The sequence below is a fragment of the Pecten maximus genome, chromosome 13, assembly GCF_902652985.1.
Source record: "Pecten maximus chromosome 13, xPecMax1.1, whole genome shotgun sequence".
NCBI classification, from domain to species: Eukaryota; Metazoa; Mollusca; class Bivalvia; order Pectinida; family Pectinidae; genus Pecten; species Pecten maximus.
Window position 1 is genome coordinate 17,714,106 of NC_047027.1, and position 15,170 is coordinate 17,729,275.

At 34.8% G+C, this 15,170-nt stretch overlaps 1 protein-coding gene across 2 annotated transcripts; it reads right to left on the bottom strand.

The window, feature by feature from the left end:
* Positions 1 to 4,597: 4,597 nt before the first annotated feature.
* LOC117341293 lies at positions 4,598 to 14,629 on the bottom strand. 2 transcript variants are annotated; one of them, XM_033903146.1, is made up of 2 exons: positions 14,331 to 14,629; positions 4,598 to 12,198 (listed from the first exon to the last, which is right to left on the bottom strand). In XM_033903146.1, the coding sequence occupies exon 2, from the start codon at positions 12,096 to 12,098 to the stop codon at positions 10,443 to 10,445; it is 1,656 nt and encodes a 551-aa protein (XP_033759037.1). In that variant the 5' UTR covers positions 12,099 to 12,198; positions 14,331 to 14,629; the 3' UTR covers positions 4,598 to 10,442. The 2 variants fall into 2 exon arrangements, with proteins under 2 accessions (XP_033759037.1, XP_033759038.1); XM_033903147.1 differs by lacking the exon at positions 14,331 to 14,629 and adding an exon at positions 13,495 to 13,624.
* Positions 14,630 to 15,170: the final 541 nt, after the last annotated feature.

The following is a 15,170-nucleotide window of genomic DNA, read 5'->3' on the forward strand; positions in this document are numbered from 1 at the left end:
ACGTGCACAGTGCCGTACAGTGATAACTTCAAAGGCAGCGGCGATTTACAAAGAAGATTTGCCGTTATATTCCATACATTTCCCTCTCAGGTTGAGTTTTAAAATGTCTTTTAAATACATATTCTGTAATTGTTTTCAAGAAATAAAGTCGGATTAAGCCTCTAATTTTGTCACATAGAAATGTGTACTGAAGTTTATTTAGTGATCGGAGATGTGCCGTTTACCGGTCCGTCTGCGGGTAAGCCTCTTTAACATAAACAAATAAAGAAAAACCAATATTTGTGTTTAAATGACAAACATTTATTTGTTTACAGGATATTTTCCATTGAAATCATATTTAAAGGAACAACTTTGTTAAAACATGAAATATTTAAAAGCAAATTAATTACAAGAGATCCCAGAGGGATCTTGGCGCCCACCATTGAATGATCTTTATAGGTTCCATGTCAGATTGATCTTTTCTCTACTTTTCCCTTCCTCTAAGTCTTACTAATCTGTGTAAATTCAGAAACAGCCCTCTAGTACTTTTCAAACAAGGGGAACCTATATATACAAGAGATCCCAGAGGGATCTTGGCGCCCACCATTGAATGATCTTCATAGGTTCCATGTCAGATTGATCTTTTCTCTACTTTTCCCTTCTTCTAAGTCTTACTAATCTGTGTAAATTCAGAAACAGCCCTCTATAGCTAGTACTTTTCAAACAAGGGGAAGCTATATATAAAATTTAAGATTTAGCGATAATGGCTGTCTGTCGACCATGTTGTTTTTGGATTGGTCCCAATATGCAAAACTAGGCACTAAGGGGAACATACATATGAAATTTGAGAAAGATCCCTTGAGTGCTTTCTGAGAAATAGCGATAACAAACTTCAATTGTCAAAATCCAAGATGGCTGCCTGTCGGCCATGTTGTTTTCTGATTAGTTTCAAAATGCAATATGCATAACTAGGCACCAAAGGGAACCTACATATGAAATTTGAGAAAGATCCCTTCAGAACTTTCTGAGAAATAGTGATAACAAACTTCAATTGTCAATATCCAAGATGGCTACCTGTCAGCCATGTTGTTTTCTGATTGGTCTCAAAATGCAATATGCATAACAAAGCACTGAGGGGAACGTATGTATGAAATTTGAGAAAGATCCCTTCATTACTTTCTGAGAAATAGCGATAACAAACTTCAATTGTCAAAATCCAAGATGGCTGCCTGTCGGCCAGGTTGTTTTCCGATTGGTCTCAAAATGCAATATGCATAACTAGGCAACAAGAGGAACCTACGTATGAAATTTGAGAAAGATCCATTCATCACTTTCTGAGAAATAGCGATAACAAACTTCAATTGTCAAAATCCAAGATGGCTGCCTGTCGGCCATGTTGTTTTCCGATTGGTCTCAAAATGCAATATGCATAACAAGGCAATAAGAGGAACCTACATATGAAATTTGAGAAAGATCCCTTCAGTACTTTCTGAGATATAGCGATAACAAACTTCAATTGTCAAAATCCAAGATGGCTGCATGTCGGCCATGTTGTTTCCCGATTGGTCTCAAAATGCAATATGCATAACTAGGCACCAAGGGGAACCTACATATGAAATTTGAGAAAGATCCCTTCAGTACTTTCTGAGAAATAGAGATAACAAACTTCAATTGTCAAAATCCAAGATGGCTGCCTGTCGGCCATGTTGTTTTCCGATTGGTCTCAAAATGCAATATGCATAACTAGGCACCAAGTGGAACCTACATATGAAATTTGAGAAAGATCCCTTCAGTGCTTTCTGAGAAATAGCGATAACAAACTTCAATTGTCAAAATCCAAGATGGCTGCCTGTCGGCCATGTTGTTTTCTGATTGGTCTCAAAATGCAATATGCGTAACAAGGTACCAAGTGGAACCTAAATATGAAATTTGAGAGAGATCCCTTCAGTACTTTCTGAGAAATAGCGATAACAAACTTCAATTGTCAAAATCCAAGATGGCTGCCTGTCGGCCATGTTGTTTTCTGATTGGTCTCAAAATGCAATATGCATAACTAAGCACCAAGAGGAACCTACATATGAAATTTGAGAAAGATCCCTTCATTACTTTCTGAGAAATAGCGATAACAAACTTCAATTGTCAAAATCCAAGATGGCTGCCTGTCGGCCATGTTGTTTTCCGATTTGTCTCAAAATGCAATATGCATAACAAGGCACAAAGGGGAACCTACATATGAAATTTGAGAAAGATCCCTTCAGTACTTTCTGAGAAATAGCGATAACAAACTTCAATTGTCAAAATCCAAGATGGCTGCCTGTCGGCCATGTTGTTTTCCGATTGGTCTCAAAATGCAATATGCATAACTAGGCACCAAGAGGAACCTACATATGAAATTTGAGAAAGATCCCTTCAGTACTTTCTGAGGATTAGCGATAACAAGAATTGTTTACGGACGGACGGACGGACGGACCACGGACGCAGGGCGATTTGAATAGCCCACCATCTGATGATGGTGGGCTAAAAATTTAAGATTTAGCGATAATGGCTGTCTGTTGTTTTCGGATTGGTCCCAAAATGCAACACCAGGGACCAAGGGGAACCTACATATGAAATTTGAGAAAGATCCCTTCAGTACCTTCTGTAAAATAGCGATAACAAACTTCAATTGGACCTAAATACGAAAATTTGAGAAGGATCCCTTCAGTACTTTCTGAGAAATAGTGATAACAACCTTCAATTGTCAAAATCTAAGATGGCTGCCTGTCGGCCATGTTGTTTTCTGATAGGTCTCAAAATGTAATATGCATAACTAGGCACCAAGGGGAACCTATATATGAAATTTGAGAAAGATCCCTTCAGTACTTTCTCAGAAATAGCGATAACAAACTTCAATTGTCAAAATCCAAGATGGCTGCCTGTCGGCCATGTTGTTTTCCGATAGGTCTCAAAATGCAATATGCATAACTAGGCACCAAGGGAAACATACATATGAAATTTGAGAAAGATCCCTTCAGTACTTTCTCAGAAATAGCAAAAACAAACTTCAATTGTCAAAATCCAAGATGGCTGCCTGTCGGCCATGTTGTTTTCCGATTGGTTTCAAAATGCAATATACATAACAAGGCACCAAGGGGAGCCTACATATGAAATTTTTGAGAAAGATCCCTTCAGTACTTTCTCAGAAATAGCGATAACAAACTTCAATTGTCAAAATCCAAGATGGCTGACTGTCGGCCATGTTGTTTTCCGATTGGTCTCAAAATGCAATATGCATAACTAAGCACCAAGGGGAACCTATATATGAAATTTGAGAAAGATCCCTTCAGTACTTTCTCAGAGATAGCGATAACAAATTTCAATTATCAAAATCCAAGATGGCTGCCTGTCGGCCATGTTGTTTTCCGATTGGTCTCAAAATGCAATATGCATAGCTAGGCACCAAGGGGAGCCTACATATGAAATTTGAGAAAGATCCCTTCAGTACTTTCTCAGAAATAGCGATAACAAACTTCAATTATCAAAATCCAAGATGGCTGCCTATCGGCCATGTTGTTTTCCCGATTGGTCTCAAAATGCAATATGCATAACTAGGCACCAAGGGGAGCCTACATATGAAATTTGAGAAAGATCCCTTCAGTACTTTCTCAGAAATAGCGATAACAAACTTCAATTGTCAAAATCCAAGATGGCTGCCTGTCGGCCATGTTGTTTTTCCGATTGGTCTCAAAATGCAATATGCATAACTAGGCACCAAGGGGAGCCTACATATGAAATTTGAGAAAGACCCCTTCAGTACTTTCTCAGAAATAGCGATAACAAACTTCAATTGTCAAAATCCAAGATGGCTGCCTGTCGGCCATGTTGTTTTCCGATTGGTTTCAAAATGCAATATGCATAACTAGGCACCAAGGGGAGCCTACATATGAAATTTGAGAAAGATCCCTTCAGTACTTTCTCAGAAATAGCGATAACAAACTTCAATTGTCAAAATCCAAGATGGCTGCCTGTCGGCCATGTTGTTTTCCGATTGGTCTCAAAATGCAATATGCATAACTACGCACCAAGGGGAACCCACATATGAAATTTGAGAAAGATCCCTTCAGTACTTTCTGAGGATTAGCGATAACAAGAATTGTTTACGGACGGACGGAGGGACGGACGGACGACGGACCACGGACGCAGGGCGATTTGAATAGCCCACCATCTGATGATGGTGGGCTAAAAATGTAGTAAATTATGTACATATAAAAACTGAAAAACCTTTAAACCCACAAAAAAAAAACAGCTGTACATATTCAAAGTTACAGTGTATAATCTCATTTCATCAAGTCAATAAAATTTCCCTTCAACTGTTGAAAACGTAAAACTCAATTTCAGAAAGTAAGCAAACTGGACAGAAATGTACTTATGATAGAAAATGTATTTGTCGAGACATATATACATGAAGAGTATGTCGCATGTGCTACTCTCTTATAAACACGAGATACAATCTGTATTGTGGCCTTGTACCAAGAATGAAGAAGATTGGTATCATTTATATAATTCATGCTACATTGTCGTTTTTCATTCACCAGTTATATACCATACAATTTCTTATTTTTAGGTTTTCTAGTTTTGCTTTTTTTAGGGTAGATTAAAATCTAATTAAAGCAATTTGAACAGTTCACAATTTTTCAAAAATACATCCTTTAAACTTAAATTTTTTTTTTATGAAATCAAGAAAAAAAATACTAAGGCCATAATCAATTAATTCTCATCCAAATATTATTTTAAATCGGGGCAGGGGGACAGATTTCCTTTTCTTTATTTAATTTTTTTTTTTCTTGTAAAAAATTGTTAAAATAAGGTATATATCATACCTTAATACATAATCTGATAACATTGGGCCACCCCAATTTATTTTATTTGATCAAATAAAATCAGGGCGGAAGGGGATGAGAATCTAGGAATTAATTTAATACATGTATAGCCTTACTGTAACTATAAATACGTTTTACTGTAATCTTAAGTAGACCAATGACATTAGACAACCAAAAACATACATTACAGTACACCGTCATAAAAATTACCCGTAATCTCTTCATTATCAGTTTAAAATATATCAATAAAACTTAAAACATAAATAATGCACAAATCTCCGATATGTATCTTGTGTATCAAACTAATTGTTAAATATTTTCAATACATGTATACAAATATCATATGAAATGTAAAATATCTAAATCCGAAATACTGAATGTAAATTTACCAAATAAATTTCCCAGATCTTTTTACGATAAGTGACAAATTAACATATACCTTTTTCCCTTTGTCATAGGGACTTGGCACAAATTCAACAGTGTGTTCAACATATACCAATTTATGAAACCTGGGTTGGAACTTCTTGCTAAGTCCCTAGCTGTGATACTCAAGTTAAAATGTTACTAATTAACAAAACGAAGAAAATGTATCTGTCCAGAGAAGTAAACATTTACCCTTTCAACCGAAGGAAACTTTTGTGGACTCTGCCATTCATTTGTTATTTGAAGTCCAATATGCTCAGTAGGGATGAAAGGGTTAAGTGCTGTTTGTTGCTACCTAGCTGTACAGTATCTGGCCTAGTAAAGGGCTGCATGGTCAATACTGTTTACACATGACATGTCATGTACAATGTAGTTATTTCAATTTCACTATTGTTCCCGTCAAATGTTGAGTTTTTTTGTTTCAAAAAAAATTCACACAACACCACTTTGTAAATAGTATGCCTACAAATGATACATTATAAATTTGTGGTATTTGATATTCACAGAGTATTGAATTTAGTGTTATATATTCAATAACTTTGAATATTGCAAAATCAAATCTCTTTGTAAGACTTGCATTTCACCTAGGCATCGGAGGATTTGATTCCCTAATCAGACGTGAAAAGCTATTATGTGGATTTTCTCCCAATCTAATTAAAATCAAGATGGTCATTCTCACTACGTTACATGAACATCTGTTCAACATCTGTACATGTTATGTAGTAAGAATGACCATCTAGATTTTAATTAGATTGATTTTCTCCAGTAACTCTGGTTTCCTCCTACTCACAGTAAAACCACCCATGTGCTTCTATCCAATCTAACAAGAGTGATGATGTAATTTGATATAACTTTTTTAGCAATCATTGCCAATAATTAAAGTTTACAATTAAATGTCTTGTCTTCCATCCACTGTATAACATGACTGGTTTCATTGATTACTGCGCAAGCAGTTGGACCAGAGTTTCAACAAATTGTTTACGAAAACCAGAAAATATGTTGGTGCACCGTTACCATGACAGCATGCCCCTGTTTCCCGCTTATTTTGACTCCCTCAAATAACCTGTTTGTGCCCATAAATGAAATGGCCCCAGAATATAATACTGATCTTTTCAATACTGATAAGACATTTGTTCCCTTGATATTTTTAGCATATATTGCTTCAAATGCTTTACAAATTTCACATACAATGACCGAGTATAATGCAGCTATGTATAAAACAACAGCCCCAAGGGGCATGCATAACACCTCAATATTACTGTAGTTATCGAAAAAAAGACATTTAACGAAAATACTCTCATTTCTAATATTGAGTCCTGCCCCTCCATCCACAGGGGGACAAGAGTCGCCATTTATATAAATTTTTTTAACCTTCCCCAAAGCATACATGTCGGACCAGATTTGATCAAAATCCATTTTGGTAGCAATCTGAGGACTTGCCTCGAGCTCTGTTTCCCTTATTTGGCCCCACCCCTCCAGCCCCTGAGGGAGGCTAGTCGCCATTTAGACAAAATTTGTTTCATTTCCCAAATGGTGCTTCTGACCAAATTTCTTCAAAATCCATTCAGACCATGGATTGGAATTTTTTTCCCTGTCCCTGTGTGTCAAATAAGTTTATTCTAAACTAATTTTTGGGACTCACATTGTACATGTGTCTGTTATAATTAAATTAGACCAGAGTAATAATTCTGAGAATATTACTTTAGCTGATGAAATATCAGTGTTTATTATATCAACAAAAATAGCACAAAGTGAAACATCAGTTGGTGAAATACATGTACAAAGTTGTAATGTGTTTAGATGTACAGGTTACCAACATCAGCTTAATAACAATTCCAGGTTAATGACAGCATATACAACATTTCTTAATTTCATATAAATTCTATGAAATTTTAGATTAAAGGATAGAGGGACTTAGCACAAATAAAACCTCAAGTCTCTTTGTATAATCAATGATCATATTTAAAATAGTAGGCGGGGCCGTGGTGGCAGAGTGGTTAAGGAGTCCCGACACTATATCACTAGCCCTCCACCTCTGGGTTGCGAGTTCGAAACCTACGTGGGGCAGTTGCCAGGTACTGACCGTAGGCGGGTAGTTTTTCTGCGGGTACTCTGGCTTTCATCTACCTCCTTGAACTCCTTCAATGACCCTGGCTGTTAATAGGACGTTAAAATTAAACCAAGAACCAAATTAAAATTGTAGATTTGAATATGGTGTCGTAGCAGGCCTAATGAAGTATCTTGTGATAAACAATTAAGGACAGTGGGTTTCATAATTAATGTGTGAAGTCCCTCACCTAAAGGCACTGAAAGACAAACGGACAAATGTTATATATATATATATGAACACTTTACAACAGGTTAATAAACTCTTTAAGGCATGATGGGCTTAATATATTGTTTGTTTGAACTTGACTGGAACCCTGGACCTTCTTACTCAACATGAAATGTTAATTCTATGGGTCAATATATATATATACAGGTAAACAGGCCTCAGTTTCATCACCGTTCCTCAACTTAAGTAGAACCCCAAGTTAAATTTTCCCAATAGGAAAGCATTATTGGATTTTAAAAAGTCTTACATAAAAAAAAATCGTTAAATTCTGTTATGCTCTTGAGTAAACATAATTATCATGTAAAATGCATAAATAATATTGGTGGACCCTGATGAACACCTAGTTGACCACTGAGAGTGTTTTTAACTCTCAATCTCAAATATTGAGATTTGACTCATGAATTTGAATGAACATGTCTATTTGACATAGTTCTAATTTGACTGTTCAGATTCAGAAGTAATGATAATTCCTTAGGTTCAACTTGAAGCTGAAAAACATTGAATATAAAAGCACTGTGCATGTGTTGACTTGTACTTGTAACTAAAACTTGTGAAAGTATTTACACAACAGATAACAAATCACAAGAAATGTAATCAGCTGGTATCAAATCATTAAGGTACGTAGAACTCATTTCACTCAGCATACACTGGTCAGGAGGATCCGGGGACCAAGAGCAAATCAATTGGATTCATATCCCACATATACCACATGTTCATAGATTGAGGTCACAATTGTGTTATAAAATTTAACATTTTTTTTATCACCAGATAGTCATACAATGCCCCTGAAGGTAGTGAATCATAGAAATTTAGACAAACCTGTCGTAGGTACATGTACAGGTGAAGATAAAGATAAAGTGTGCGTAAAACATCAAATCAGACCAACGAAAAAATCTCCGTGTTGGGCTCGCTAGCTAGCAAGGTTTTACATATTTGAAATATAAGCAGCTGGCCAAAGATACTTTCAGAATTAATTGACACTACATATAATGCTTTATTTTTGTGTTATTATCTATTTTTGTGTTATTATCTATTTTCGTGTTATTATTGATTGCTAAATCATCACCCATGAAATATTGAGTCAAAATCATAAACAAATTTATAGCACCTCTTGTCATTTTTTTATATACAAAAAATGAGGACATTAAATACAATATATCACAACAATGAATTGCGGCTATTTGCCGTTAGCACCGGATATGTTATACACAATACCAAATATAATACAACTTCATCATCATAATTGTCATGTATAAGGCAGATGAGACAAAAATTTACAATTATAATAACTATATATATATATAATGCATTGTAATTACCAACCAAATGAAATAGAAAGATTTTTAACAAGAGCACCACAGACAGATGTGACAAACTCCTGTTAAACTTGTTAAAGATTACACAGGTTTCAAATGCCTCCATTTTACTAGCATAAAAAAAAGAACAAACAATTTGGTATGAAAGTTTAGCCCTTAATGTCCAAAACATGTCAAAAAATAAGTCATACCTATAGGTTTGTAATTATTATCTTAATGAGACCCCATAAGAACATCAATCACAAAAAAAGGAATTAACACTATACATGTACACTGTATATAGATATAATAACTCTAATTTTTCATTAAATGTATGAAACGGGCCTCAAAACATCCAACCAATAAACAAATTTGCAAGCCACATTTCACAATGAAGAATGAAAAAGTGAAAACAACATAATGCACAAAATATGAATTCCAGTGTATATATTTAATAAGCACTATGCTGAAATTTGACAGCAAAAATACACAAGTAGGACACAACCAGTCTTGGCATCTTTCAGTTAATAAGAATTATATGCTTTTTGCCTGTAAACCTTAAGCTTGTCAAAATAGGATATATAGTAGCACCTATGGCAGATAAAGCGGCCACTAGGATCAATGCTCTATGTATGTGAAACGGAGGATGACATTGCCACGTAATTATAAATGTACAGGTTTACTAATATGATTACATGTAATTCTCAAAATAAACATGACCCTCATTCAACATTAATGTGGGTATAATGAATTTAATTTGCTATATCAATTTATTTTCACAGATGGTCATGGTCAATATCTGATCATTATATTAGATCTTAAATAAATGCATATACAGACACCAAAATTATTCAATATACATTATGTATATATATATGTTCATGGAGGCAGTTTATATTTATCTAACACCGGATTCAGCAATTGGGTACAAATTTAAAATAAAACATTATTTTTTCTATCAAGATAAAGATATACAAGTGGCAGGCAAAATTGTTAAGAGGTATTTTTATGATCACACATCTAATTAATACATTTATAAGGACGAAGTAAAAAATATGAGTGTTTCAGGTACGAGTAAAATGCCTACAAAGATACATGTATGGAAGGCAGATGGACTTAAATAATACTTTCTATCTAACTTAAAGAATAAAAACATGTCTTGATTAGTGGAAACAAATATTTTTTACAGGGCTTGAAAAATCATAACACAAAAACTGAAAAAAATCCAAAAAAAAATAAATCTTTCAACTAAATCAGATGTAATAATGCCCGCCATGTGTTACAAGGTTCAACAACTCCTGTGTATTGTTACAAGTCATGCATGTCTGAAAATAAAGATAAACAGGTAAAACAAGAATGTAGACCTGATAGGATATGTACAGGGGTACCATTTAGTTTTAAAAGTTACTCATGCATGACATAACATCAATCCTAGTTCATCAGCTGAACCCCATGTGCTGTAATATAAGAGCACTAGCTATATAGAGAGCTATAGACATCTATATCAGCAGAGGTAGAAATGAAACTTCCATTTCTAGAGTGAATGCATGATTACACAACCTGGTCTGTTCCTGATGTCAGGTCCACTTGTAGATTTGTGCCGTTTAACACAGGTGGCGCCACTCCGCAGTTACAATCGCCAGTTGCCGGAGCAATCCTGTCGTAATGGTTACCATTGGTGTGACACAGAGTGACATGACAAGTGTGGTAGGTATCGGCCTTGGAGCATTGTAGACGAGGTGAGAAGAGCAGCCAACGATACGTGTCCCCAGTGTGATCAGGAGAGAGAACATAGATATCCCGCTGTAGAAAGGAAGCCGCTCCGTATATTTCCGCCTGAGTCGCCCAGACACCATCTTTCCTCATCTCTTTGAAGTGGTCCTGTATTGAAGGATTGTCAATGAATTGTTCAAAATCTTTTGGGAATTTTTCCATGATGTCAACCATGGCTTGTCTGACCTCCCCATGGCAGCTCTCATCTCCATAAATGACTTTGCTGAGAGCACGGAAGAAGCAATTTCCATCACCCCTGATGTAATCAATTACTCCTCCAAAGCTGCTAATGACTTTTCTTATAATGTTGTATGCTGGGTAACTTGGAGGATCAGATATGTTTCGATTATCTGCAGGGGCCTTGGTCACACATTTTCCCGCTGGTGTTATGTCTGGTTTTTCTATAGGTGTACTTTTTACCTTGGGAGGTGGTAGGTTGACAACAAGTCCTTCACATTTGCAAGAGTCTTCATACGACTCTTCACACAAATCATAAAATTCACCTCTAGAATTGAGAATTTCTGGCAAGTCACTGTCCTTTTTCATGGACGGATTTGTCTTTTTGTAATTTTTTACTTCTTCCTCTTCATCCTCATCAAGAATGATGTACATGTTCGACGACTTCAAAGTTCTTAGTTTAGAAAGGACAGGTGTTTGTGGAGATTTTGGTAAGTTGACTTTGAGTTCAAAATCATTCTCATCCTTTGTCCCCATATCATAGCCATATGAGGCTGCTATCTGTGCATCAATATCCTCATAATCACATTTTCTGGATTCGCTCGGCCTCTGAACACCTGTACATACCAGATCTTCACGCGATCGTTCTGGTCTAGCACCTACTTCACTAATGACACAGTTGTCAGACGTCCTTGACCTTGGGTATGAAGTTCTAGTATATAGATCTGACCTAGTTCTGCGAGTCCTTTCTCTTTCATCACTTGACCTTGTACATCTTGCGTATTCGTTTGTTTTAAGCCTTGCTCCATTTGCATTACTGTTTATGTCTGTTCTCTCATCACTAACTCGACTACTTTGTGAACCTGTTTGACCTTGACCCCAACCATAATCATCATAATTAGATGTCTGATTGTAATCACAAATACGATCATCATACATTCCATACATTTCAGATCTTCCTGTGGTTACATGTTCAATACTAATTGGTATTGAACGTCCAGTGTCTGACCTTTCCCTGCGGTCATCATTAGTACGAGACTCTCTGGAAGTAGATCTATTAGGAACAACAGGCTCCCAGAAATCTGAAGGAATTTCATCTGAGGCCTGAGGCACTGGATATTCCCGGAGTCTTTCATATGGCTGGCGGGAGACAGGGGCTATTGTGCTTGGTTGTGACCATCGGCCCCAGGACGGCATGGGGAATCCTGGCGTACCATACATAGTGCTTGTATCAAACAAAAGCGGCTGGAGTTTCATCTCTATATGACAACTTTATGCTGGTCACAATGTTTTCTTTGGTCCCTACAGCTGTGTGGTCACTGAGATCAGATTTCCTCTGTTCAATGGAATTTTTTAACTGTAAACAAATGAAAATAATTACATTTAATCAATCTGAACTATTTTTCATTATTTTGTGCTTAACCATATCACAATGTGATATTGATATATACTAACCATTATCACAACTTTAAAATACAAGATATTAAAATTTAGGATTTTTGGGTGAGAAATTATGAGAGTACCAGTAAAATGTATATACAACAATATGAACTTACTTATTGAAACAGATTATGGTGGGATTCGAATTCTGAGTCAATTTCTGACATGATCAAAATGCATTAATACTAATCTAAGAAATCAAACCTTTGCAAGAGCTCCGTAAAGTTACAAATTAATCTATAAACAAACATCAATATGCTAAAATAAACCTCAAATCAATATATTACCATCCTAAAAGAAATTTTAGAATTGTAATTAGTCCAGGACAAATCTAGGTTTTGGAGTAAACTAATAATAGATAACACTTTTTCTGGTAGGGAAAAATTGCTGTCATTTTTCAGTAGTTGTAAACAAACAAATTACAATTGTCTTAAAAATTTCAATAAATGTTTTTGAGCTAAAATGTAGAATTTTTCAAATTTAGATTAAATACAGAAAAAAATTAGATTTGTATACATTACAAAAATTATGCTGTACTTTTATTGCTAAACATCAAAAATGACCATAGGAAATCAAAAAGGGGAGAATTCAGCAAGTTAAAAAAGGCTATTTTCTTATTTCAAAGGGAGATTTATTTTTCTAAGCTTCAGAGGGAATTTTATACTTATCCTACAGAGGAATTATATAGGGTAATATCATATTATATACCATCTGTGTCCATATATACATGTATTACCTGGAAATTTATAGGAAAGGACTAATATAGGCTGAGCCTGTTGTCCAATCCCTTTTGCCAACACCAATTCTGTACGATATTCAATGTAAATTTATACTTGTTGTGTTGACAATAAAATATTTTGAAATAGAAATACATGTATTACATTTTTGTTGGACATAAAATTAAACAAAAAACATCCAAATTAATATAACTTGGAACACTCATTCATTGAATGTGTCTGTTGATGTCGCTAAAATAGATTAAAAGATTCAATTATATCACTGTTATAGATCTGTTTCCAAATTTCTGCTCTGGACCCAGCAATGGATAAAATACAATATATTGTGTATCTAGATCTCAACAGAACACTCTACAGGTACATATATAATAGTATAAAATATCCAAGTCACAAGTGTATACATATATATATATATATATATATATATCTAATAAGTTGGTACATATAAATTATATATTACTTATATATATACCTACCAGTTCGTTTTGACAGAAACACATTAATTATTATCATACAGTGAATGTATAGTCTTAATCCATCAATCTTTTAAATGTGGCTCACGACTGATCAGCCTTGAATGATCTGATACCACAAAACTTTGAACGTCTGCTACTGTGACCCATAGATGTCCTCATATATATATACCATGTGTGCAAATGTATGACATATATATATATATAGATATATACAGGTATACAACAAGTGCATTACATGTGGATATGACAGTATGACTAGGTGTAAAGATGATGTCATTTTAAACAAACACTAGAGTTCAATGTCATAGTCATACTGTAGGTTATTGTGAAGTCATCTACTGGGTGTATTATATACAGTAATCAGGATATCACGATCAAGGTTAAATGGTTCTTCTAGACTTTACTAATAAAACGTACGTACAGTTTATATATGTATTTTATGCTCTATAAATCAAAATATATTATAATTCCTACAAACGTACCACATATACTACATTCATATGTTTACAAAAGGAAATATATGTTAAATAGTAAAATACTAAATTATAAGATATATATCCTTACTGATAACTATATAGAACGTCAACTCATTTGATCATAAAAATGATAATTTAAACGATATCATATCGTTTAAATTATCTTTTTTTTTTAAAGCACAAAACTGAAAAGACGGCAGCAGAATATGAGAATATAACTAGTATTAGACATTTATTTTTTTAATATAAAGACTAAGATGCCCTGTGCTCCAACTGCCCAATACCTTGTTAATTTGTTAATTTCTATTACGATAGTGTGGATATATTACTGAGATTAAATTCTGAAGACTGAATACTCACCTGCTGTTGACCATCACACACAAATCTGTCGACAAACCGTAACCCCTTTCCAGTTTACTACGTTGTCTCCATTGCTCAGTTCGAGAGAAGTACTCACAATCACAGGACAAAGCTAAATTCGTGACTGTTCCTTCGATTCAATTAGAATGTCTTACTATTTTCGAAGGTTTTGTTTATGATTCATTCAATATAATGAACCTATGTGTGTATTTATAACCTTGCGAATGTATGTGACTCATCTCCTACATTCCAGATCTTGCCAGCATCGCTGAACGTTGACTGGTAGAAAATAGAGCATTCCCGACGTAAACATAAAGTCACGTGATCTGATCATGATCCTATTGTCGATCAAGGTCTTTCAGGCGTTTGGAGTTTCATTAGGCCAAACTAAAGTAATTATTCGTCACCAGGCTGATTTGAAAAATTTGTACTATTCTCTCGAACATTTATGTATTGAAGTACCCGATTTCGATGCCGCTTTGGCTTTATTTTACTTTTATAATCAAATGGATACTATGGCCGACAAGAGCATGGCAAAATGAAATGAAAAAACTGTAACACTTTTTTCAATGGTAGTTTTTTCATATCTTTTGGTACCATAGAAAAGTGTACCATGGTACAAAAAGATTTGAAAATTCAAATTAGTTTGTACTATATGCGTAACAGAAAGATTATAAACAACTTAAGAAAGAAAAAAAACAGCTCACATTCACATGTTAATGTACCAATAGCCGGTATCAGCCGGCAAAATGATTTGAAAGGTTTTGCACCGCGTTACACTTTTTTTCATTTCTTTTTGTACCATCTTTGATACAAAAAAAAAAAAAGTAAAAAAAAAGT

Coding starts and splice junctions, on each gene's coding strand:
- LOC117341293 (XM_033903146.1), bottom strand. CDS start 12,098: ATGAAACTCCAGCCGCTTTTGTTTGATACAAGCACTATGTATGGTACG.